Source organism: Mirounga angustirostris, unplaced genomic scaffold (genome assembly GCF_029215605.1).
Source record: "Mirounga angustirostris isolate CCGP_5_RB_7025 unplaced genomic scaffold, mMirAng1.0.hap1 SCAF_12, whole genome shotgun sequence".
NCBI classification, from domain to species: domain Eukaryota; kingdom Metazoa; phylum Chordata; class Mammalia; order Carnivora; family Phocidae; genus Mirounga; species Mirounga angustirostris.
In genome coordinates this window covers 65556224-65583916 of record NW_026991720.1, presented here as the reverse complement: position 1 = coordinate 65583916, position 27693 = coordinate 65556224, and the positions used below count along the sequence as shown (strand labels likewise).

The 27693-nt window shown below is 38.1% G+C and overlaps 1 protein-coding gene across 2 annotated transcripts in view; it reads left to right on the top strand.

Moving 5' to 3' along the window:
* UMAD1 (UBAP1-MVB12-associated (UMA) domain containing 1) overlaps window positions 1-27693 on the top strand; it is a 214513-nt gene that overhangs the window by 27973 nt on the left and 158847 nt on the right. For both annotated transcript variants that reach the window (XM_045864650.3, XM_064575237.1), the window contains one exon: window positions 414-504. In XM_045864650.3, coding sequence (XP_045720606.1) covers window positions 423-504 — 82 coding nt within the window. In that variant the 5' untranslated portion in view covers window positions 414-422. The remainder of the gene's footprint in view (window positions 1-413; window positions 505-27693) is intronic.

Genomic DNA, 27693 nt, shown 5'->3' with positions numbered 1-27693 from the left:
CTCAGTTTTACGAAGCTTAAGCTGGTTACGGTATGACAAGAAACCTGGACAAGTTTTTGTTTTGTTTTGTTTTTCCTCTCACCAGTCCAGTGTCCAATTTATAGTTAGCGAGATCCTTCCAGATTCTGGCGTTATCTATTGATTTTAGCCTTATATGTATAATTTCCTGCCTGTTCAGTAATTGATAAAGATTGCATGGTTCAAGACACACATGATTTTGAACTGAAAGTCTGTGCCCCTTAATTTCTGGGTTTGTCTTCTGACACCTGGAGGGGGCTTATGTTCTTAAGTCTGGTAATAGAATTCTTAAAAGTAATTATTGTGATATTTCTGTGTTTGGCTTTTTACTAAAAAGGGTAAGACTTTTTTACATTTTCATCTGAACTTGACATTATATAGTGTTTCTGTTTCAGACAGCAGCAATGTTTCCCTTCTTCAGAAAATCTCCAGAATCTAAAAAGCCCTCTGCACCAGATACAGAAGCAGATGGATTTGTCCTTTTAGGTGAGTCTTTTTTTTTTTTAATTTTATTTATTTATTTATTTATTTGCGAGAGAGAATGAGATAGAGAGAGCATGAGAGGGGGGAGGGTCAGAGGGAGAAGCAGACTCCCTGCTGAGCAGGGAGCCCAATGTGGGACTCGATCCCAGGACTCCAGGATCATGACCTGAGCCGAAGGCAGTCGCTTAACCAACTGAGCCACCCAGGCGCCCAGGTGAGTCTTTTTAAACAAAATCATAATTGGTTGAATAATTTTTCCTTTAAAAGATTACTTGAAAATTATGTGATTGATTTTTTTAATTATTTCCTAATTCCAGAATTCATTTATGTATATGGAATCTATAAAAATAAAGGTCATCAATCACTTAGATTATTGTCACAAAGTCGTACACTTCTTATATATTATCTTGGCTATATCCTTCAAATTAAATGTGTAAAATCATCCCTTATTTTTTTTCTATATGATAAGCTGGTGAACCTTTTTAATTGTGAAAAACCAGAAGTCTTGAAAGATCCTTGGTAGACCAAGTTCTGTTTTATAAATAGCACCAAACCTTGCTTCTTAAATTAGCATCTGAAATTAAATTAGGCATCCAATAAATAATTTGCTGAATTAAGTATACTTTTTAAATATGTTAAATTGTGTCTCCTACATGTTTGTTAAGACTGGTTTATTTTCTATTATAAAATTGATACCTGCAGTTATTACGATTTTGGTGGCTTTAAAAAAATTTCTTTCAAACAAATACTATGCTCTTTCCAAGGGGAATTCTGAAAAATAACATTTCCTTCATGTCACTGTGTCTTCCCCCCGAGGAAGAGATTTGCAGTCTTTGAATAGTTCTTCCCAGAAATTCTCTCCCCAGAGGGTGGTGAGCCAAAGCCTAATGTTCCCACGTAGCACGCATCCTCTTCCACTGTGGACTTCCTCCTGCCAAATTCAGCTCCTTCCCTGAGAGGATGTGCATAAATTCATAGGGTATTTGCTCCCTGGGATGTTTCTCAGGTGTCTCCCTTTCCAGATTCTAGTTTCCTACCTCTTACAGTCTTTATCTTGGCCCAGCCAGACTGGGGTCCCCTTGTATTGGCAAATGCTCTATATGTCTTGAAAAGTGGAGGATGGCTCCTTGGATTTAAGGGTGATCCTGAATTTTCAGTTTAGGCCCTCTCAGAGCCAGGGTTCCTGCCAGTCCTCTTTCCCCACACTTTTAGAAGTGTAGGTGGCTGGGTCTCTGCCTCTTCAGCCCTTCTCTTTAGGATCTGGTCTCTCACAGAAAGGACACAAAGGTTTCACCCATCTGGCCCTCTTCCATTGCTAGGCCTTAACCTCTGGGAGACAGATTAGAGTTTTTCTTGTGGCTAAATGTTACCTTAGAATATCCCATCTTTTCCACAGTCGAGTTCTGGCAGGCCAGAATATGCAGTGCTGGCAGATGCCCTTTCCCTTCTGGCACTTTCTGTGGATCTGCCTCATTTGTCCTGGGACAGGGGCAATAACTCGGGTGGTCACAGTTGTTTTCTCTCTGCCCAGATACTCTACACCTGAGGCAAAAATTGTGACGCGTTGTTTGACCAGGGGCAGTGGTTTTTCCTGGGGAACTTTCTGACGGGTATAAACTGGGGTGCCATGCACATGCCTGCTTTTCTGGCCCTTCTTACCACTCAGGAATTTGAGACACAGAGACTTTCAGATTTCCTAATTCCTGAGGAAACTTCCAGCACTTCAGTACTCTCATCTGCTCTCATGTTCCAGCTGTGCCATGTGCTGTACCTAAGCCCTAAGGGTACACTTCCCCCAAAGCCGACATGCTGTGCCGTAAGGGCATTTTCCCAGGACCATCTCGGACGGAGTCGGGTGGGTGCTGTCCCTGCACGGTACCTCCCCTGCAGCAGTGGTGTCCCCGGCAGTCATGGTGACACTTCTGTCGTCATTCCACTGCAGCGATGTAATTTGAAATGCAGCTGGTGGCCCTCCCTGTTTCAGATGATCCAAGCCAGACAAGTCCCCTAGATGTCTGCTGAGGCTCCTTGGTCCTTCAGCTTCTATGAGTGTTGAAGCTTATCTCCTTTTAGCCCTGTTGCCCTCCAGGTGCAAAGCTCTACCCCTTCACCACTTTCCATGAAAAATCCTCGCATCTTCCTACTGTCCTGTGAGCTTAGTTACTCTCCTGAAGTTGTGATGCTACCAGCCAGCATCAGCGTCGGCTCTCTCTTCCTGTGTCTTCCCTCCTTCCTCGACCACACCGCCTCCCTTCTTCCTCAGGCACACCTCCGAGGCGCTACGGTGAAGCGTGGGTAAGAATCCTGACTCGAGCCAGACCCGTCGGCTCTGTATCCCGGCGCTCCAACTCGCCAGAGCCTCTGTTTGAGGGGAGGCAGAACTTCTCCTCGCTCCGCTTAGGGTCTCTGCCTGGGCCTGAGAAGTGCATACACATAGGACGCGTTGACGGGAGAGAAGCGTGCAGGTTTTCAATTGTACACGGGAGCCCCCGTAGGAAAATGAAGACCAAAGAAGTGGCAAAACTTACGTGCTCATATACCAGGTTGAACAAAGAGGCCACTGTGGAAGAGTAAAGAATGTGGGGAGACTAAAGGAAGATAAGAGTTATTTTAGCAGGGTCTGTTTGTACAGAGTTCTCTTGGCCTCAGTTCTCCACCTCTGCTGATAAGAATGTTTCTTTCCTCCTGGCATCTTCTATAGGGGGCTTTATCTCCTGCTTTCAGGAAGGAAAGGGGAGGTCAGAGAACCCTTTTTTGCACCTGCTGTTTTTCAAGAGCCCTTAGCTCAGAATAATCCTTATGCCAAAGTGGCATATTTTGGGGGCGCCTGGGTGGCTCAGATGGTTAAGCGTCTGCCTTCGGCTTAGGTCACGATCCCAGGGTCCTGGGATCGAGTCCCGCATCGGGCTCCCTGCTAGGTGGGGAGCCTGCTTCTCCCTCTGCCGCTGCCTCTCTCTATCTCTCTCTCTGACTCTCATGAATAAATTAAAAAAAAAAGTGGCATATTTTGGGGTGGTATATTTGCCACTCCTCACCATTTTGGGCAAGTTATATAACCTCCAGGGTGGGAGGGCATTTAGAAATAGGACCAACCCCGTAGGGTTATGGAGAGAATTAAGTGGGTTACCATGCGTAAGATGCTTAGAACAGTGATAGTATTATGTCCACATATAGGTGAGGACTTAACTTTTCTGAGTTGTTCCAGCTAACATATAGCAGATCTAGAAGTAGTCCAGGCAATCTGACTTTGGAGCCTAATCCTCTTAACCACTAAGCTACCCATTTTTTTTTTAACATCATAATATTTTAAATTTTAAGACATTAGTGACGTTTTAAGCTCTTTAAACATTTTTTATATTGTGTTCCTTACTGTTCCGAAGAGAAAGTGTTGTGTTTGTTTTCATTTTTTAAATGAAAGAGTGTTGTTGTTCATAAAGTTGGGCTCTAATTTTGGCTACCTCAAACTTTTCAGTATGTAATATGTAATGTATAATATTCTAAATATTTTTAAATATTGCAGACAACTGTAATCTCCTTAATGAGGTTGAGGTTGGAAGATGGTATGCATTATTTAGTTAGTAAAAAATGCATAGACAGTTAGGGACTTAATTGATTTGACTGGTAAAAGTCAGGACAGATATTAGGAATATGGTAGGCTGTCTTAAAAAATGGTTTTTAAAGTGGTAACGTCTTTTTTTAAAGCTGACTTGTTCCGCTAAGTTGTTCTTTTCTTATCATGTGATAACATACTGACAAGTGTAATACGTACTTTAGTCTCAGGCATACTGTGTAAAATATTTTGGAAAATGCCAAATAGGTCAAATGGTAGATATGAAATGCTCTTATTAACATGCCCCATACTTGCGCACGTATATTTTCGTTATCATATATCCACATAACTTTCTTTGCCCTCACGTGCAGTAGATACATTGCAGGAAAATAAACATATATGGTGGGTTTTGCTGTGTTTTGGAAGTGATACAACCAAGTGAAGATTTAGAAACACAATTATATTTATGACAACAACTTCCTCTCGATACAGTTTCTACAGAATTTGTTAGATTATCATTGTATGTGGTCTTCATAACCTGTTTCTAAAATGGTCAGAGTAAATTATGTTGTGAAAAGTATAAATTATCTCTTTTTTCCCACTCGTGAGTACCTTTTACCCTAGGCAAGCCTTCCTGCTTAACACAAATAGGTTTTAGGTCACAAAGATTCGATGGCATTAGATGGTGTTGCTGAAGTCAACACCCCGCGACTTGAAATTCAGGGTTCAGGCAGAGCCTAGGCACTGTGTTCATAATAGGAATATCTGGGCTGTTGGTATATAATTAGCTCACTTTTGGACAGAAAGCTTTTTCCCTGTTAAGGTTTCCAAAGCTTTTAGCCTTTGTGAAATGTCGAGTGTGCTGAATAAGGATAAGGGGGAAAAAAGCCTCATAGAAAAACATCCTTTCCCTTGTAACCAGTTCCTATTCACATAAGAAGGTACTAGCTATTCTTTCATTCAGTAATGAAGTTGAAGTAATCCTCCAGGGTACTCATTTTACACAAAAACAAATTGCAGTTTTCATTTGCATCACTGGGTGGCGATTTTTCTTAGTTTTATACTATTGTTTAAAACCCCAGCGAACATGGTACTATTTGTAATTACCAGGGTTTTCTTGTGTTATGACATGTTTAATTGTACTTTTAAGACATTATCTTTAAGTTGATTACAAATTTACTACTGTAGTGTGCAACCTCATAGTTATTTTAAATTAAGGAAAAGGGTATCTGTTGCCTAGATGTTGGCATATAATTCCTTCCAAAACTAAGACAAAGGCATGAATTAGTTTATTATGTTATGGCAAAAAGAAGGAAAAATAACAGCAACAAGAAAACCCCAGAGAATATAAGATAAAAAGGAATAATTTACATTGCTGTTGTTATGTTTGCTGACATTGTTGACCAGATAGTGAATAGAACTTTGGAGCAGGCGGAATGAAATCGAGCAAGGCCTGCCCCAGAGATGGAAGAGCTTGGGTTACGGTCTAACCGACGTTCATCACGGCTTTCAGAATTTGCAGGTGTTTCTTCTTCTTTTTTTTTTTTTTTTAAGATTTTATTTATTTATTTGACAGAGAGCACAAGCAGGGGGAGTGGCAGGCAGAGGGACAAGCAGACTCCCTGCTGAGCAGGGAGCCCGATGTGGAGCTCGATCCCAGGACCCTGGGATCATGACCTGAGCCGAAGGCAGACGCTTAACCGACTGAGCCACCCAGGTGCCCCTTTGCAGGTGCTTCTTAAAGTAGGGCACGAGGACCTGTGGTTTCCATTAAGCTAATTATTTTGTAAAACTGAGTCGAGAATCAGAGGTTAGTAATTCCGTAGCTTGGATTTCATCTTTGAAGTATTGATACTGAAATATGTAACTCACTCTCACATTGCATTTTCCAGTTGAAATGATAGATCAGATTTTGAAATGTAATGGGTTATTTTTAAGGTTGACTCCTACTGAATTCCTCATCCTCGGAATCATTCAAACCATGTATACACACTCAAGTTAAACTATTCCATTTTTATATGGAATTTTTGGGTAATCTTGCTCGTCTCTGTGCTCCTTCCTTTATTTAAAAGTGGAAATTTAGCTGTGTGCAAGACAAATTTACATTCCAGGAGATGAGGGACAGTAAGTCATTTTGATTCTCTCTAGGACTGAAGGCTTTAATTAAAACAACAAAGATAAAGACTAAACAGATTTTTAGCATGCGCTTCCTATTTTTACTCCCTGTTCTTACAACAGAAATATACCAAATTAAAAAAAAAAAAAAGTAGAGTGTTGATGGATTAAAAAAGCAACTGACCCTATTAATAGCTCTTTACCCATGTATTGTGGTATCCAGAAAAACTCAAATTACAATTACTTTACTTGCCAATCTTGTATTTTTACTCGACCTTTCAATTCTAAAGCAAGCATGCCAGGATTGTTAAACTTACTTCATTTTGCACTTGTTTATTTTCCCATTATGGATAGAATTAATAGAACTTTGACATCTGTTGGCTCCTAATTCTGGTTGACCTGTTCACCTAGCGACACTTTAGAGTTGGAAGTGTTCAGGCAAGGGTGTCCTGTGTGGGGTACCCCCTGCCTTATCTCCTTGGCTGTGCAGATAAGAAGGAACATCATGGGGCAAAGGAGAGGTGTGGGCCGTACTGAGAAACAGAACTGAGCCCTCTGTTTTATACAATTAATTGTGAGCAAGTCATTCATTCACACTGGGGCTCCGTGATGTCAGTCGGATGATCTGTCTCTGCCTCCCTGGTTCTAACCCTCCTGTGCATTAGGGAGCACTTTGAGAAGAGACTGGTGCTGGGGCCTCCAGAATCCCTACATTCTGGTTAGACAGGCCTGGGGTTTGGCCCAGACAGGAGTATTTTTTTTTTTTCAATGTTCTCCAGACAGTTCTAGTGTGCGTGCAGGGCTGAGAACCACTGCTATTCATTCTCTGTAATTTAGTGATCATACACTTTGAAAAGGACCTCATAAAAATATAGACTTATGGTTTCTCTTCCACTGTAGTTGAGCCATAAACAAATAAACAAAAAGCAAATAAAACCACAACATTTCTAGGTTAAACACATTTCCTTTCAAATATTAAATAGGCAAAGAAGCAGAAAGCTTCAAGTTTCTTAAAGTAATATATTTGGAACCTTAAGTATTTTTTTTAATCAGTGGAGCAATTGAGAAGCATTTTATTAACCTAATTATACAAATGTGAATTCCAAGTGGCCTGTAACTCTTTTCGTCTTTAACCATAGTACATGTATTTGACGGATTAACACCTGTAAATTCTGCAGAACCACTCCAAGAGACTTTTTTTTGAGCTAAAACCTTCCGGCCACCATATTTTTGGTGTAGCTATTTGGGGGTCATTGACTGGTTTACTCTGCTGCTGTTTCCAGGGGGCACTTACTTCATACAACATCAGTAGGAAAACAATTTAAGCACACACACCATATTCCATAAATGAGTTTCCTTTAGTTTTTCGTTGGAGGCTTTCATAATGCTATATCTTCCACATTTGAGACTATCTAACTGAAAAGTTATGATGAGTAGCTTTTATATTTGAGCTTACAAGTTTATTTTTTCTTTCATTCTGTTGAGGAAATAAAGAATGAGGATGACAATCAAAGTAAAATGTACGCTATAAACATGGTACTTTGTACTGGTAATTCAGGTAGTGTTGGAAGACCTAAGTGTTGGCTTTCTGGTAATCTTAATAATATGACAGTATTCTTTCATATTTTAGCGGTTGTCTTACTCAGCATCTATTTTTTCCCTTTGAATGCAACCAAAGCTTATTATGAAGGGAAAGATTCTTACTAAGGGTAACACATTAATCTTCATAAATGTGAATTTCTGGAAAATGTATCTTCTTCTTTTATCATGATAGAATTAGGGTGTTACCTCAGAATAGCATTATCTAATAAACTAAGCCAGAAGAAAAACATCTTAAATTTGTGTAATGGAGTCTTTTTTTTTATTGTAGTGATCACTAATTGAATACTCTTGAGCACCTCCTCTGTAACAGGTGCTCTGCTCCTTGTTAATGCTACAGATTCCTGGGCCTGACCCATACCTAGTGAAACAGAATCTTTGGAACTATAGCCTAAGAATCAGCATTTTAAAAAAAGCAATGCATGTGACTTTTCTATGACAAAAGAGACGAATATACAGTGGGGAAAAGACAGAGTCTCTTCAACAAATGGTGCTGGGGAAACTGGACACTACATGCAAAAGAACAAAAGTGGACCACTTTCGAACACCATACACAAAAATAAACTCAGAGTGGATTAAAGACCTGGATATGAGACCTGAAACTACAAAACTCCTAGAAGAAACATAGGAAGTAATTTGTCTGACACCAACTATAGCAACATCTATCTAGATATGTCTTCCTGAGGCAAGGGACACAAAAGCAAAAATAAACTGTTAGGACCATGCCAAAATAAAAAGATTTTGGACAGCAAAGGAAACCATCGACAAAACAAAAAGGCAACCTACTGAATGGGAGAAGATGTTTCCAAATGACATATCTGATAAGGGGTTAATATTCAAAATATACAAAGAACTTATATAACCGAAAACCAAAAAATAAAATAATCCAATTAAAAAACAGGCAGAGGTCCTGAATAGACATTTTTTCAAAGAAGACATACAGATGGCCAACAGACACATGAAAAGATGCTCCTCCTAATAAGGGAAGTGCAAATCAAATCCACAATGAGATACCACATTACACCTGTCATAATGGCTAAGATCAAAAAGACAAGAAATAACAAGTGTTGGCGAAGATGTAGAGGAAAAGGGAACACTTGTGCACTGCTGGTGGGAATGCAAACTGGTGCAGCCACTGTGGGAAACAGTATGGAGGTTCCTCAAAAAATTAAAAATAGAAATACCATATGATCCAATAATTCCACTACTGGGTATTTATCCAAAGAATAGGAAAACATTAATTCAAAGGGATACATTCACCCCAATGTTTATTGCAGCATTATTTACAATAGCCAAATTATAGAAGCAGCCTGTGTTCATTGATAAGGAAGATGTGGGGTATACCCACCCACCCACCCACCCCCACCCCCACACACACTCTCTGGAATATTGCTCAGCCATAAAAATGAAATCTTGCCATTTGCAACACATGAATGGATCGAGGGAGTATAATACCAAGTGAAATAAGTCAGAGAAAGACAAATACTGTATAATCTCACTCGTGAAATGAAGAAACAAAGAAAACAAAGCATTTGTTTTCTGATTAAAAAAAATACTTAAGGTTCCAAATATATTACTTTAAGAAATTTGAAGCTTTCTGCTTCTTTGCCTATTTAATGAAAGGAAATGTGTTTAACCTAGAAATGTTGTGGTTTTATTTGCTTTTTGTTTGTTTGTTTATGGCTCAACTACAGTGGAAAAAGAAGCCAAACAAAAATCAGACTCTTAACTATAGAGAACAAACTGATGGTTACCAGAGGGGAGGTGGGTGGGGGGGATGGGTGAAATAGGTGAGGGGGATTAAGAGTACATTGATCTTGATGAGCACTGAGTAATATATGGAATTGTTGAATCACTATATTACACACCTGAAACTAATATAACACTGTATGTCAACTATACTGGAATTAAAAAAAAAAAAAGAATTTCTGGTACACTGTGGTTATCAGTTACATTATAAACTGATACCCTACAATTGGTATTTTCATTAAAAAGTCATACTTTTATGATTTTCTGTACCTATATTTTATATATACATACACACACATAGATACAATTAGTCATATTTTTAATGAGAAGTATTACGTATACTAAAGCCTTACATTATAGTATAAATGACTTAAAGGAGCCATCGTTCTGAAATTTTTCAGTATTCTAAGTCAAGTAGCTCAGTGCTAAACTTATGGAATGGTTTCATTTTTATTTCTGGCATCTATTATTTCCTGATGCACAAGGTGAAAATATGCTTGGTGACACCAAAGGAAAATGAACCCTTAAAATAGTTTGTTGATGGATTGGTTGAAAGAGTTGATAACTATGATAACCAGCCATTGTCCCTGTTGGTCTCCCTGTGTTAGGGGTTCTTAGCCATGATGATTTTGGGGGCGCTGAGTGGAGTGTTCTGTAAACCTCCTGAAATTATACGCAAAATTTTGTATTTGCATTTTTCTGAGCAGAAGGGTCTTTGCATTTCATCAGATTCTCAAAGGTCTGTGTCCCTGAAGAGGTTAGAGAATCACTTTTCTAGATGTTGCTATGTATACAGATGTTTACTAGCCCCTTGGGCTCTGTGATCTTAGGGTATTTTTATTTTAACGTCAGAGGCAGCACAGTCATTGTCAGGGGTGCGTCACATCTCATTGGTCACTTGTACTAGTCTGGCTTCAGAAAATAGAATGACTTTTGAGGAGCTAAAAGAAAATTAGGGAATAATTACTCTACTGTCAGATACACAGCCAATGCAGTATCTGTAAGGAGGTTGCAACCTAAGTGGCAAGACCTCCAAAAATAAAAATTAAATAACATCGCAAGACAGCACTATCAAACATCAGGTGTAAGATAGGATGGCGTGTACCATTAGGGACAGCTCAGTCGTGTGTCGCCATTTCCCTGTCTTGTCCATCTGGTATGAGTATACATGCATACTTTTCCAGTGATGCAGTCAGGACATGATACTGTAATTAGTTGTGTTGTCAGAAAAACTAAAAGCAGGCAGATGATAATAGAGATGTACAGATCCCCAAACTGTTACTGGAGAACTCTTTTACTTGTTATATTAAACATATAATTAGTAATGATCGTTTACTCTTGGTTTGCTTTTATATGGGTCTGTCACCGTTCTTGTAGTAGCTCCTCTATCATTGTTCTGTAATGTTATTTAAACTTCTATTTTTATATGTTTTACCACTTGGATTGTAACCTCCTTCCAGACATCTTGTCTGCTGTGAGTCTCATCTAATAGCACAATGAGTTCCATAAAGAACATCCTCAATCTACATGTTGTCAACAGGCTTTAGAATGACTTCTAGATTATTTAGTATTTGATTAGAAAACTTGGTAATGTCTTCTATTAAGGTGTTTTTCCAGTGGAAATGGATCTTTGTTGACCTACGTTACCGATCACCTGGGCTTTTAAATTATACTAATTTTAGTTATTAACGCAAACTGAAATAAGCATTCGGAGCAGGTTTGCCTCTTCCAAATTCATTCCCGCTTCTTCCACACTTCAGAGTATTCACTTCGTCTCCATGACCATGTGTTTCAGGAGAGACTGGCTTTATTCCCGGCCCTGGGAGCTCAGTTCTAATTTGTCTAAGCCAGTAAGGGTGGCCCAATCCACCTTGCCGGCAGTTAGTTTCAAATGCCTGACTGGATGTGAAGGAAGGTCGGCCGAGGGGCTCAGAGGCAGATACTGGAGAGAGAGCCCCCTTTTCCCCTGGCAGCTATTTTATCTGGATGAAATGCCTGATGACGTTTCATACGTCGCTGCCACCTTTGCTGAGGGGAGGTAGCTCAACACAGAGATAACATGTTGAAGATGGCAGAATAAAATGAGAAAGCAATTTGGTCCATGATGGCATTGTTGAACTGATATACTTACAAGCCTGGCATCTGCCAACCTCTGGACTTCTTGCTAGGTGAGATAGTAAATTCCCTCATTAAAGTTTAAGCCGCTTTTAGATAGGCTTCTGTTCCTTGCGGCTGAAAATGTCTGGACTGATGTTTGACAAGTATGCTTGTAGTGTCCAGACTTCATGGGATATATATATTTCTTCATTTGATTTGTATATAGGAAAAGTTTATATTTATATCCTCCAAAACTTAATTTTTAACAAAACAGTGTATGGAAATAGTCTTGAGTTACATTGCAAATGAAATGAATAGGTTATCACAGTCACATGTAAATATTTGGAAAGATATGGCTCCTGGCATCAGAAAGGATGCGTCCTGGATGTAGCTGGTCCCTGGGGGGGCTATATAACACTGCTACAAAGCAGCTGATCGGTAAACAATCGTATTAACAGTTTGGTGATCAGGAAACATGTTTAACATATGAACATAATAGTTTACTACTTATATGTGGGCATTTTTCTGTATTTTAGTGCTATTTAAGAAATTGGTTGGTAGGTTGAGATTGATATGCAACACATGATAATTTTTCCCATCCAAATTAGAGGGAAACAGGATCCCTGATGCATTTTCTTACAAGTCCAATTTTCAGGAATGGATTACTGATGTTAAGCAGGAGATTCCTTTGTGAATCTGGACCAGCTATTTTATAAAGTCAGCAATCCTGCTAATGATACAGTCTTAAACTTAATACAGTCTTAAAGCATATGACTCACATATCTTTATGTGTTATATATTTAGAAATGTACCATTTCCAAAAATGCTGAAGTCAATAAATGAAATAGTAATCCTTTTTTTAAACATGGGAATTTGGGAGGAAAATTGAAATGTGTAGTTTCTTTTTATCTTCCCAAATTTATAGCTCTGAAGTCACTATTTAAAGTTTAAAACCAATCGGATATTATGTTTTTACTTGAACTGCATGTCAATCATGCTCAGTGTGTCACATTTTAAAGAGTTTTTAAGGGCAATGATAAAAAGTTCATTAGTCTTATTTTTCTTTCTTTTTTTTTTTAAAGATTTTATTTATTTATTTTGACACACACAGTGAGAGAGGGAACACAAGCAGGGGGAGTGGGATGCAGGGCTCGATCCCTGGACCCTGGGATCATGACCTGAGCTGAAGGCAGACGCTTAACGACTGAGCCACCAGGCGCCCCCAGTCTTATTTTTCGATGTTTGCATTTTTTATTATAAAATCAAGCTACAATTTATTACATTCTGCTATTAAAGGGTGGGAATGCTGCAACATAATTACTAGATGTTGAAGGAGATTTTAGGGATAATTCTAAACAGCCTCATATGTAAATATTTCCAATTGAGAGTTATATGTTCAAAATACTTTATATAAATTCTTTTGTTTGCTAAGGAGAGAAAGGAAGGTAAATATAGTATAGAAGGTACTTCGTATGAAGGTACTTCAGGAATGGATTCATACGCGTTACCATATGAACCAATTATAGTAAAAGCATTCCCTTCCTCGTGAGATATAAATGCCTTTCTAGCCTGTGGGCATCTTTTTATTGCCAAAGGTGGTTTAAATTTAACACCACAAAAAATCACTTATGATTTCTACCTATTATGAAAATATGCTAATGAATCCAAATATATTTTAATATTCCCAATTCAGATATGCTTAAGTGTTTTCCATTACCTAAAAGAATGCATTTTCTTTCAGCTCCTGTAGGTCTCCAAGGTTACAGGACCTTGAAGCGTGTAGAGCTCAGTGTGGTACAAACCTGTATTTCTCAGGTTGAGTTGCGTGCGCACCTTCCTGGAACAGGGCGGAGGTGTTACACTGACCAAATGGAATAATAGTGGTCTTTCTCTAGGAAAAAACAAGCTGATGGAATTTCACGTTTTTGTTCTGAAATTTTCCTTAAATTCTAGAGAGAGCACCATTAATTTTATAAGCAGGTATTAGGCAGATAACATGTATGAATAGGAATAAAGGAATAACTTGCAAACACACAGTCATTTGACTTCTTTGGCTGCTTTGTTCTTTGACCATTTGAAGTCCTAGTCATGGTTTTATATTTTATTTGATAACCTACGAAATAAAATAAATTGAACATTAACCCCAATTTAAACTTAGAATAACTAAACATAAAATTTTGTCTGAAATTATAGTTTATATGATAAAATTGAAAATATCAGTATTTCATAATGTTCTGCTGAGAGCATTTTGACTTTGAGACACTACTTGACCTTCAGTATGGGAAGAGATTACATTTCGAAGAGGAAGATGGGAGCTCTGCTGCTTACTTATTTCTTTTCTCATCTTACACAGTTCAGATCACTTTACTGGGACACAGATTCCTCATCTGGTGAATGAGAGAGGAAATTAGATTTTTATCTTCGAAGTTTTTGTTTGTTTTTAATAGCTTAACATTTCAGTGATACTTTTTTTTTTTGTACTATGTATTTAAAGAGACTGACAAATCCCTCAATTTATTCTAATCTCTGTTGGAATAAATTGATGGTACTAAAGTATGTTCTGATACATTGAACTCTTCTTCAAGAGGCCAAGAAATCAGTGCACCGGCTGTGAGACAAATTCAGTGTGAAGCTTTTTTTTTTTTTTTTAGTTAAAATTTTTTCTAGCTGGTAGACCCAATTTACGAATCTTTTATTAAAATACTTATGAAAACAGAGGGGAAAACTTTATAATCATTACCAAAACTTAAGGGTGACGGGCAGCTTAATGGCAGAATCTGGGATGCAGTCAGACTAGGAAAGAACCAACTAATCTTCTGCTCATGGTAGAGTATGTTGAGACCTACATTTTAAACACCTAGAACTTGGCGGCTATCCCTCTCTACCCTTGGGGTTCCGTTCTGTGAGGGAAGCAGAGTACTCTGTTCCCTATTCCTATACACGTCACCGTCTTTCTTCATTCTGGAAAACAGCTGGTCTGCAGGTAGAGGAGGGATGGAGGCCGAATAGGGAGGCAGAGTTTCTGCCAGTCAAACAACGTAGGCAGCCAGAGAGATAACATTGGTGCTGGTAGCAGTGATTTTGGAAATTGAAATTTTTTAAATGTCATCCTAAGGTGGTAGCAATAGAAGCAAAAAGACATCCCAAGAGAGAAGAGTTACACTGGGTGAAAGCGTTAAGAGAAACATTCAAATGAATTGAGCCCTGTGTGTACCAGCCTGCCTCCAGGTGGTGGGAATTTTTATTTACACAATCTTTCTGGAAGAAAAATTGGTAGTGTGTATCAGAAGCTTTAAAGAAGTAGATCCTTTGCCTTAGAAATTCTACTTTTAGGAATTTATCATGAGACCATAAACAGATGCAGCTTAAAAGACGGTATGTTTAGCATGAACCTTTAAATTTTTATTCATTCCATTGTAATTAACATACAGTGTATATTAGTTTCAGGTGTGCAAGATAGTGATTCAACAATTCTATACATTGCTCAGTGCTCATTGTGTCAAGTGGACTCTTCATCCCCTTCACCTATGTAACCCATCCCCCCACCCCTCCTCCTCTCTGGTAATCATCAGTTTGCTCTCTAGAGTTCAGAGTCTGTTTCTTGGTTTGCCTCTCTCTCTCCTTTTTTGCCTTTGTTCATTTGTTTGGTTTCTTAAATTCCGCATATGAGTGAAATCATATGGTATTTGTTTTTCTCTGACTGACTTATTTTGCTTAGCATTATACTCTAGCTCCATCCATGTCATTGCAAATGGCAAGATTTCATTCTTTTTTATGACTGAATAATATTCCATTGTATAACATGAACCTCTTTCTTATATATATTTTATATGACTAAAAATTTCTGGAAGGAAGAATGTTTATGTACCAATAGACTTTATGAATTGAGGTGATTTAATTTTTTCTCCTTTTTATTACTTACATTTACCCAATTTGATTACATTTACTGTAATGAACATGTAGTACTTATTTATAAATCCAGAGTCAACAGGAGCCTCAAAGAGATCTCTGAATCCCAGTTCTCTCATAGCGTATGTAGTTCTCCCAAAAGCATAAGTCCATTTTACTCTGCTACTGAAATTGCATTGTGCTTCCTGTTTCCATGATACAATTCAGTTCATTGAATGTTTATTGAGTGAATATAAGTACTGTTAGCTTCTCTTAAAATGTCTCTATTAATAAGTTTATTATTTTGGTAGATTTAAGTCCAGGGTATAATAATATAAGAAAATCTCATCTTAAACTTCTCACTCATTTTGCAATAACCTAATAATTTACAACATTTTAAGAGGAAAATATATCTTGGGGAAAGAAATTAATCAACTTTTTATTTGATTTTCTCTCTCATGTTTTCCTGGATGTTGACTTTCATTCCCTAAATACCTTCCTTTTATTCCCTAAAGTCCTTCATGTGTATCAGGAACTTCTAGTATATTAGAAGGCATCCTTTAAACATTAAGGTCAATTTTAAGGTGAAATTTCATTGTACTTAAAAAATTGTTTATGTTAACTGTATCATTTTTAATGGATTGCATAAACTTGTACCCTGTCTATTTTGTGATAGTCTCCTCAACAACTTTAGTAACATGAATGTGGAGATTTATGTTCCTCTTCTTCAGTTATTTTTGCATGATTGTTTCTCTGGAATTTTAAGTTCAAATGTTTAAACTCTACTCATACTGTGAAGATATATAATAATTTTTCCTCTGCAGTTGTTTTTTGTATTGATTTAGTTAGTAAAGTTAAAATCACGTGTTATTTTTACATGTCAGTTATTTATTTATTTGAGAGAGAGAGCGCGCACAAGCAGGGGGAAGGCAGAGGGGGAGGGAGAAGCAGATTCCCGCTGAGTGGGGAACCAGATGCGGGGCTCGATCCCAGAACCCTGAGATCATGACCAGAGCCCAAGGCAGAAGCTTAACCGACTGAGCCACCCAGGTGCCCCACATGTCAGTTATTAAAAAAGGTCTCTCTCAGAAAGAAGATATGATCTCTTTTTTTATTGCCCTTATGGTCAGTTGATCTGGAATGTCTGTTGATGACATGTTGGCTGAAGGCTGAGTTTTTATTTCAGTTGAGTCATTAAGCACTTATAGCAAATATATCAGAAATTTTATTTTATCTATTTTAGAAAGAGGGAGCAAGGGGAGGAGCAGAGGGGCGAGGGTTTCCAACTCCCCACTGAGCATGGAGGCCGAATGGGGGCTGGATCCCGTGACCCTGAGATCATGACCTGAGTGGAAACCAGAGTTGGAGCTTAACCAGCTGAGCCACCCAGGGGCCCCAGAAACTTTAATTTTAAAAGAAACCAAACCTTTGGTTTTTTTCCACACCTACAGAAGAGCACTATTAAGTAGTTGGAAGTTTATCTCTGAATGACATGTGAACATTCTGAAGAAGGAATTGAGCATATTTTCCAGGTAGAAGAAAGCACCATTGCTCCCAAGCAAGTAAACATACAATAGTTTGTTTACTTGTCGTCAACATTTCCCCCACCACAGTCTATCTTGGACAGAATTTTCAAGCCCAGCCAACTTTAGGATTGATTTATAGCAAAGAATGGTTATGTTCTGATAGTTAAGAAAGGATGTGGAGAGAGAAGAATCTGCTAACTTTGTCCTTCCATCTTTTTCTAGACCTAATAAATTGATTTTTATTCTGATTCTGTCCATTTAATTTTTGTTACATGCTTCTCAACTATGCTCTTTCCTCGTTACTTTTAGGCATAGAACTTCCTAAATATTTAGCCTCAGCAAGAACACACAGGCTTTTCATGTTCTTTGGTATTAGTGGCTGTAAGACATTGAATTTCTGGCAGTGGAATTCTACAGACAGAATTTGACCCCTTGCACCACATCCCTGAATAAAGAAGCTTTGCTTCTGAGCATGTGCATCTCAACAAGGACCTTCAACTCTTGTTCTTTGTAGACCCAGCATCTTTTATATCTATGTATGTTGGGAATTATCAGTCAGATATCACCTGTAGGTTCTTTATTTTCTACATCTGTCTTCCCACATAATCATAAATGTTGATTATAAATTAAGCAGCATTATTCACGTTACATTTTATGGGCTCATAGTTGGATTTAGTAAGGCCAAGAGTGTGGAAGAGAGATGGATCATCAACCTTTCTTCATATGAGGTTCTTTTAACCTACTGTATCTTCATGTATTCCTGATAAAACTATTGTCAGTGTGATTTATTTTCTGTTGGAGCTCATATGAAACTCTTTTAGAGCCGAAATTGATAGGAATAATTAGCTTAAAAAGCCAAACAACCAAATATGATCTGATTTGTGAATTATCACAATAAAAATAATTTGGAAAAATTACACGGTAAATTGTTAGATGTGCCTTAGTATAACAATTGTAATTTTCTAGAAAAAAATACTTCTTAGAAGACCTGAGTTTAGCCACTGGAATAGACCATGAGGCCAGATTCGAGAGTAGAGTAATTTGTGGTATGAATTTGGTAAGTAAAGTTGTGGAAATTCAGATCCCATTTGATCATGGAGAAGCATATTTTTCCCCAGCTATTAACCAATGTCAACTGCCTGAAATTTATCAATTTCAAGGCTCTTCCTCATTTGTTGCCAGTAACTCTCCCTCCTACAGAACAAATGACTCACAAGCTCAAGCTAAATAAAGTACTCTGTAAAGATTTTCTGCCTCTAGGACTGCTCAAAGTCAGCTTTGATTAGTGGGTGCTGATTCTTGCCAACTGGTTCACCCTTAATAACTCCATGGGTAGGGCCTGTCAAACCAGACTCAGATGTAGACTCTCCTGTTTTTTTGTTTTGTTTTGTTTTGAAGACTGCCCTTTTCAGACATTCCATCTGAAATCTGTTAAGAACAGCATAAGACCGGTCACAGATTTACTGCTTTTTCCTGGGCATTTGACTATGGGAAACGGAACCAGCAATGACCTAAACTTAGCATGCTCAGTAAACACCCTTTCCTTGCTCCAAGTTCTGTAAGAACTTAAGTCTTAGTATGTGTTCCAAGCTGACTCTAGGAATGTTCTTGTAGTAAATCAGGTAATTTTCAGCAAGGGTAAATCAGACTGTTTTGCACTTCTTTTTATTTTTAAAAATTCTTATTTTTTCACCCATTAAAATCTTGATGAGCATATGCCTCTTCTCAATCAACTGTTACCTGACCCTTTGCTGAACTGAAGGGAAAGATTAAAATCTTCTATAACAGTGCTGATTGTATGGATTTTTTTTTTTTTTTGGACAGGTTCCCTCACTATCTGGTACTTCCGCTCTCTAATTTTTATCTGAAAGAACTGCTTAATATTTATTGCTTTAACATCAGAATAATCATGTTTGCCAGACAAGGAGCAATATTCAATTTGCTTATCTTTAAAAGACTTACGAATCAGATAACTTATCTATTTCATCTTGAAGGGTTTCCTTAAAGTTGTCTGCTTAAAACAGATACCTTATGGGTATCCTTCAGAGACTTTAGAAAATGGCTAATGTAAAATCCAATTTGAACAATTATTGTGGCCTCTCTGTGGCAGGTCTGCTTGAACTTTTCTTCCAAAGTACCCCAATGATGAAGGAGCATGAATATGCACCCCCTAAAGCCTTCCAGGTAGGCACTTGACATCAAGGATCTCCCCCACCAACCCCAGCTGGGGATACCTTAAACTCATGTGAATTTTACACTCCGTGCAGAATATAGCTGTGATTGTTTTAACATAAAATGCTTTAAACTGTGTAACATCAAACAGTAAAATAGATGCTAAAAGATTTGCAGTGTTTGTCCTTTGTCATTATGTATCTTCTTACATGCTGCATATAACTCCTGGGGGTATTCATCCACCAGTTTGAGAAGTATAAATCAGAGTTCATTGGTTGCTTAAATGACTCTGTTTAATGAGACCGGAAGTGTTTTGTAGGAAAATTTTGGTATTCTTTCAACCCACTTCGTAAGCACTGTTACATGGCCTTTTTCTTGGGGAGTAGCTGTTACTTATCAGTCTTGCCTTCTGCTCATTTGACTGTCAGAGCATGCAGTTCTGCTTTTAATTAGAAATAGAGAATTTCTGTGTTTCAGGTTCTATCCAGAAAATGTGTTATCTGGATCTTTCAGTTGTCAAGTTCTTATCAAAATCTCAGTAACAAGCAATATTAATAGTGGGCTGCCTGAAAGATAAATAATTCATCCATTACTCAAAATAAGCCATATCCTTTTTTGGATATGGGCTATATGAGGATCTGTTGAAAAAATGCCCATATACCCATGGGCCCAATATTTCACCTACAAGTTCAGGAGACTCAGAATCCTTTAAACCATTCATGAATTTCCAGTAAGTTAATCACTTATTCAATAAATATTTATCGAGTACCTACTCAAATACTTACTGAGTGCCCATGGGCTAGACATCATAGTGGTGAAGGGATTTTTATTTATTGTGAATTGCTGTAAACTTCCATCAAATCTTTTTTTTTCCTTTTTGGTGAAATTAATGAAGTAAGATATAGATAGGTCAAATTTCTATGAGAAGGTTGCAATATATAACAATTCATATTTGTAAAGTAACTATGGAGACTTATTTCTTTAGTGTTTTTCATAAATATCTGTGACTGCATTTCCGCCTCCCTCTCTGCCATCAGTTTCAACCAGTTTGGTAGAAATTTTAAACAAGAAATGATTGTTAAGTCGACTTTCCATGTTTTAGAACTTAGCCTTTTCCTTAGAAGTCACTTCCTGAACCAGATCCACATGACTTCACACAGTGTTTGAGATTGAATCTTTGTGGGATTTAACCTGTCTATTTTTCCTTTTTGTGATAGATCATATAGCTGGAGATCCTGTTTGGGCAGTTCGGTCCAAGCTTTGGAACTATCAGGTAGCCAGGTTTTACCTGTAGGGGCTGTAGCTTTAGCTTCTCAGCTTCTGTTGGTAGTGACCTCTTCTCCTCCCCCCACCCCTTCTCTGGCCCTCATTATTATTAAGCACCTCTCTTCCTGAGCAACTGTTTAATGGTGAGGTGAATGAGAATCTTGTCTTAAACTGAACACCTCGTGGTATGCATCCCCCAAAGTAGACCCTGAATTTTTCTGCAGCATGTAAGTGATGAGTTTTGTGGATGTTGGTTTCCCCCAACTCAGTGGGGCACTGACTTCACTGATCATGGAAATGTCAGACCTTTCTTAGGGTATAGTTTTGTGCTTTTTCTTCTTATTGGTGTAATTTTTTTTAAGGGAATAGAAAGAGTTTTTAGGTCTCTTAGATTCTTTTTCTGATGATTTAAAAGTTAAATATGTTTATGCTTCCACCAACCAATTCATAAACTTGGGCCTCAAGTGAAGATTTTAATTTCCTTAGAATTTTATAAGAATTTATGAATTCAAAGTACAGATTTGTTTTATTTTTACATTAAAATAGGAAAATCTTGAATTGTTTAAAAATAGTGGCACCAGACTGACCTAAATAGGAGCACTGGAAATTTTCACTTCAGAAACTCTCTGAATCCCTACGGTGGTCTGTGGATATGATGTCCCAATCTGGAAGGTCATCTTAGAAGTAGATTTAGTTCTAAGTTTAGGACCAGAAAGACTACTTCCTTCCTCCAGGCTTCTCACATTTTGCCCTAAGGCTTCGTTGAGTGAGGGCAGATATATTTTTCAGTTCCATAACTGTGGGGGACGTACAACCTTTGTGAGGCTTTACAATGTTAGTGCTCATGTAATGCCTTACAGATATTGGGCGTTCAATAAATATTGGAGTTGAGTGAGAGAGAGTGGATGAATTTGTACAGTAAATCCTCTAAATTAGGCCCTGGGTAATAAATAATACTATTTACATAAGTGGAAATAAATCTTTTGCTTACTTCTAGTCAGATTATATCCAGAAAACTGTTTAGAGATAGGGAAAGTTCTGAAGTAAAGTGAAAGTAAAAATGAAGTATTTTCTTCTCATGAAGGGTGGTGATATTTTACCCACTCATTTATAAGCCTTTCAAATATTTAGAGATGCTCACTGATGCAAGTAATTCCTTGGGGGGAACCCCCAAACCCCAAAATTTATGGTAAGAAAAAGTCCTATAATTCACACTTGGATCTATGCAGAGATTTCGTTAATATTTCACTTGTGTGTCAGGCATTTAATTAGCATGTTTTGTTTTTCATGGAGAAAACTGTGAGGTAGAATGGAACCTATCTTACCTTTTAAATACGTAATAGAGCTTTAAAGGAATGAACTGTATTGAGCTTAGGGCCCCGAAAATTCTCATAGGGATGAAATTGTGGCCAATAACTTAAAACCTTGAGGGGAGACTAAGGTTGCGGGCCTTCAGTTGGAGCTGTGTGTGACAAGTTTCTGCATTTGCTGAACGAAAGCAGGAAAGCGCACTAAAGACAATCTACATGACATTTTACACATCTTCAGTAAGTGATAATGGAAACTGCCCTACTCCCTTCCATTTACTATGCCTTGTTTGTTAGGAACTTTCCCAGATTTCTGTCTCTCACAATTATAAATTTGTGTTGCTTTGTTGAGGATAAAGTATTTATTGATTTATTTTCTTTTTTCAAATTTTATTTAAAATCAATTAATTAACATATAGTGTATTATTAGTTTCAGAGGTAGAGTTTAGTGATTCATCAGTTGCATATAACACCCAGTGCTCATCACATCACGTGCCCATCCCCCAATTACCCCATTCCCCCTGCCACCTCCCCTCCAGCAATCCTCAGTTTGTTTTCTAGAGTTGGGAGTCTCTTATGGTTTGTCTCCCTCTCTGACTCGTCTTATTTTATTTTTCTCTCCCTTCCCATATGTTCATCTGTTTTGTTTCTTAAATTTCACATGAGTGAAATCATACGATATTTGTCTTTCTCTGACTGATTTGTGAGGATAAAGTATTTATAAAGTAACATTTTTTTCAGAGCCCCTCCCCTCCTTCATTTAAATGTTCTGTGTCCTTCTGCTTTTCTGATTCAGAGTGGACCTTAGTCTCCTGCCTTGCAGGTCCTGCCTGATCCTGGCCTTAGAGAAGCATGATTAGGATGATGACTAGAACATGGGTAGGTGCTCCCCTTCTGACCTGTGTATCAGCTCTGCTTCGTCCGCCTCTCCACGGATTTGCAGCGGTGGGTCTCACTGTGCTTCCTTCACAACAGATGCTCTTACCTGTGTCTCCGATCCCTTGCCTTCTGAGGACACCAGGCTGTGTTTACTTTCTGCCATTTCTCTTTCTCTTTTCTGAGATTTCACTGTGACCATTTTTGCTATTTCTTTGCTCTCGACTCTACTTCCCTTTTCTATCTCTGACCTCTCTTCTTTAATGAATTTTCTCAATAAGAGGAGGTCATGATTTGTAAAGCTGAAATTCGTATTGAAATTCAGGCAGAAAAGGTATATGGAAATAATTCACATACAGTTGAATTTGAGGCAAGGGATCCCAAGGTAGAGGAGCGATCCCTGTATAGATGTCTCATCATCTCGTTTTTCCATTCTTCCCTTTACTGTGATTGAAAGCTAGATTTTATGGGATGAAGAATTAATCATAGCTTGGCTTTAAAAAGACGGTATTTGATAATATCGGTACAGAAATGACAGGCCATTTCACATTTTATTTTTTTTATTTATTTTTTATTTATTTTTTTTAAAGATTATTTATTTATTTATTTGAGAGAGAGAATGACAGAGAGAGAGAGAGCACATGAGATGGGGGAGGGTCAGAGGGAGAAGCAGGCTCCCCGCCGAGCAGGGAGCCCGATGCGGGACTCGATCCCGGGACTCCAGGATCATGACCTGAGCCGAAGGTAGTCGCTTAACCAACTGAGCCACCCAGGCGCCCCGACCATTTCACATTTTAAAACCCTGAATCTCCATTAACTCACTCTTTCAAAGTTGGTAATATAATTGATATTCTTGTTCAGGGCCTGGTGGTCCTGTGCTTCCCAAACGGACTTTCAAAGAAAGATAGAAATAGTTTTAGTACAGTGTTAATGTTGTGTATTTTATTAGGTCTTATTTTTTACATACGCTATTTTGTGAAGTAAGATCGAATTCTGGTCTGGGAGGCAGGAAAGATGGGTTTCAGTCACACTCAAGTGGCTCTTATATAAAATTCATGTATCCTTTTCCTCTAATACTTGAAACAGCTACTTTCATTTAAATTTTTATTCTGTGCATTTTTCCTGGTGCCCTTTAAACGTTTCTTAAAGTTTCCAAATGAACAGCCCTCAAGGATGAAAATGAAAGGCATGTATTTCTTAATGTATTAAGACAAATATTTTAAAATAGTTTTTGAAGCGATTTTCTTTAAATTGGATCTTCTTTTTCCACTGACCTCTATTACAGTCTCTGAAATGTATTCCCGTGAGTAAAATTTGATCCTAATTCGAGCTGCTAGACTATCCTCCCTACCTGACCAGGAGTACCTTGTTTTCTTCTCTGTAAAAAGTGCTGACAGACGAGCCAAATAGTTTGTGTTGATGAACAGTTGCTGTGCCCACCTGTACAATTTCCCTGTCCTAGCTGCAGGAGAAAAGCACCCAGTCTTTACTTACATTCCTTCTTCAGTCCCATTACTTATATTCCTTCTTCAGTCCCATTGGAATATAAATTTATTATGTGTTCTTTGAAGCCGTAAGGCCAGCCACAGCAGAATTTCAGGAGAATGCCATCAGCTGGCCTTCTGGTAGCGCTACCCTGAATTTACTGCCTGCTTTTAAAATTCTTCCTTGCCAAACTTTCAGTGAATGACTCTTCATGTAATTGGGCACAGCTGTAGTTTATTTTATTTGCCAAAAATAATTACCACCACCCACTAAAATGTCGATTAAGATCCACTCGATGTTTGTGACTCTTTTTTGCTAAGGTTTTGAAAATGTGCCTAAAGTGAGGCTTCTCCAGTAAGAGTCATGTCAGTTCCTTGAATTACTGAATTACAGATCCCTGTTCTTATGAAAGGCTGCTATTTAAACCGGTCTTCCATCAAAATATAGAATGAAGAATCAATTATGATTCCAATGTATTTCACCTATAGAATTTTTAACTTTTTAATGTGAAGTACCAACTTGTTAGGACTCTAATTTTTCACTTATTAAATAAAAAGAAAAAGAAACTTTGTCCGTTGTATGGTTGTAACCATATACACGGCAAAAAACAAACAAAAAAGAAATAGCCCATTAATTTAAAAGACATCTTTTCTAATCTGTATTGAATTCCAGAGGTCCTCACTCAGGTTTTAAACTGTCTGCAGATACAGGTGCTTACAGTGCAGATGATGCCAAGAATTTGTCTTAACCAATGCAGAGGCCCAGGGTGGGCCCCTGAGAGGTCTGTTTGTTTGTTTGTTTGTTTGTTTTTTGTTTGTCTTACTTATTTCTTGTTTGGCCAGTAAGATGTTTTAATATAATTACACAAACCTTCCTTAGAATGGTAGTTCTCAAAGAAATACTTTCATGGGGTCCAGGAAGTCTTCTTTCTTTCCAAGTGCATATCTGTGTGACCCTGGGTTTTAATATACTCCAGCCAAACAGTGGATCACAACAGCCTGAATGCAGAAGCAGATAGGAGAACCCAGCTGTCCACTCTTAATTCAAAAATTAAAAGAGATTTTCAAAAACATGAGATAATGCCTCTCTTTTCACTATATTTTTTTGTTTTTTAATATAGCTGTTTTTTAACAAAAGCATGCTATTTATGTTAACATGCAAAACATAATTTTATTTATTTATTTTTAAAAAGCTTTTATTTATTTGAGAGAGAGAGCCCAAGCAGTGGGGAGGATCAGAGGGAAAGGGAGAAGCAGACTAACCCCTGAGCAGGGAGCCCAACATGGGGGCTCGATCCTGGGACCCTGGGATCATGACATGAGCGGAAGGCAGCCGTTTAACTGACTGAGCCACCCAGGTGCCCCAAAACATGATTTTAGATGAATTAATAAATATATTTTAAATTTCTCAGTTTTGATTTCTAATATGATAAAACACCAGTAGGTATAATTGACATAAATAAAAGCCCTTTGAGGTCCTCAGTATTTTCAAGAGTGTAAAGGTCTTGAGATCACAAAGTTTAAGGACTGCTGCCTTAGAGAATGGCTTCTGTACCAGAATATCAGTTTAACTTACAGTTTTTAATTACAAAAGGGTCATCAATGGAAAAGAATAGTGCTGTGTCTTATTTGGGTAGAAGTAAAATAGGCAGGGAAGATGGGGCCCATCCTGAATGGTGTTCGTTACCTGAAAGGCAAGAGATGCGGACTCACTCAGCACGTAGGTACACGTCCAGGTCGGGAATGATGCCACAGGAACCACGTAACACAGGACTGCTGACAGTCTCTCCAACCTTGTTATTATTCTAAATTGAAGGGAACGCCTCTTCCCCCATCTTGTAAGCCAGTCTTTGTTTTTTAAAACCTTCTATGCAGTGGTGTGAAGAAATCTCCGCTTTGACCAGCTCCCACTGAACTGCATGGGATAGGAAATGAGCGCGTGAACTTCCAAGATGATTGTAATGAAGTCTGTATAAAGGATGCACTACAGTTTCGTTGTTGTCATTATTAAGATTGTGCTTTGGAAACATAACTGGCTGATGAAAAATAAAATCTTTGCAGTTTTTAATCATAATAACCACTTAACGTTATTAGAGTGCTTTGAAGTACTCCGGTGGATGAAATGAATGAAAAGTAACTTTGAGTGTTCTGAGAAGGTACTCACTCAAGTCATGTTGTGAACCTAATAAAGTGACTCTGTAGGATAAAGTGAATATAATTGGGTCAGGTCACATGTTTTGTGCAGTGTTCATGTTCAGTGTGTCATCACAAAATGCTTGATACGTATTTTATACAATCATCTGGCTCCAAGTACAATACTTACCTAATCCGTTACTTTGGTAAACATTTGAGTGTTTCCATTATAAGGCAATGAATTATCATTCATTCAGCTTCATTCATTCAGCTTCATTCAGACTAAGGCTGTTGCGCATATTCAAAACCAGAAAGTATCTGTGCTCTGTAACCAATTATTGGAAATCTTTGGTGCTGTTTGGCATGGAAAAAACCTAGATGAAATCACCATTCCCTAGAATAAGCTATGAAAGTCACCAAAGTCCTCATCGAGTCTGGGCATCGAAAAGAAAGTAGATGATGCTCAGTCATGTTTCTGTGTGGTGTGTTTGATTTGGGGGGAAAAAAGAGGAGAGATTAATGAAAATATGTTAAATCCATGTTGAAACAGAACCAGAGTCAGATGAAAAAAATCATCAAAAAAGTTTACAAAATGAATTACTGATGTAGGGTTGAGGAAAGTCTAGAAGAGGTAGAAACGGTGAGGCCTGTCCTGTCAGCACAGCGGTCTAGCTTTGCCGGTTAGGGGCCCTATGATGGGAGGTAGAAGGACAAGTTGAGGAAATGCCCTCGGAAGTACATGAGGGTTAGTGATTCTAGTAAGAAAAATTGAAACATAATATAAGAATGCTAACATTATGTGTAAGATTTTTGGTCTTTTATTATTTTTTAAAGAAAGGTTCTTTTTTTTAAGATTTTTAAAATTTATTCATTTGAGAGAGAGAGCGTGCGAGTGCGAGAGCACAAGTGGGGGGAGGGGCTGAGTGGGGAGCCTGACAGGGGGCTCTATCCCAGGACCCCGGGATCCCGACCTGAGGGTAAGGTAGCTGCTAAACCGACTGAGCCACCCAGGCAGTCCAGAATTTTGGTCTTTTAAAAGACGTTCCAAAGCTTCAGTTGAATTATGCCTAAAATCATTATGTACTGTTAGTTTTTAGAGTTGGGGAAAATGAAGTACGCAAAGCTTAAGGAACTCATATAAAGCCCCACACTAGTGAGTGATGCAAATAACCCTGATGATACATGGTCTTAACTCATTTCGTCTTCATAGCTGCTCTAAGAACTTAGTACAGTTATCCCCAACTCACAGATGGGGAAGCTAATTGTGGGAGAAGTTGAGTAACTTGTCCAAGACTGCACAGATAATAAGTGCCAGAGCTGGGATTTTAAACTAGATTGTCTGAGTCTGTGCTCTTAACCAGTATGTTCTCCATCCTGTGTGTTGTTTCTGTTATTTTCGGATGGACCATCTTAACTTAGATTTTAAAAAT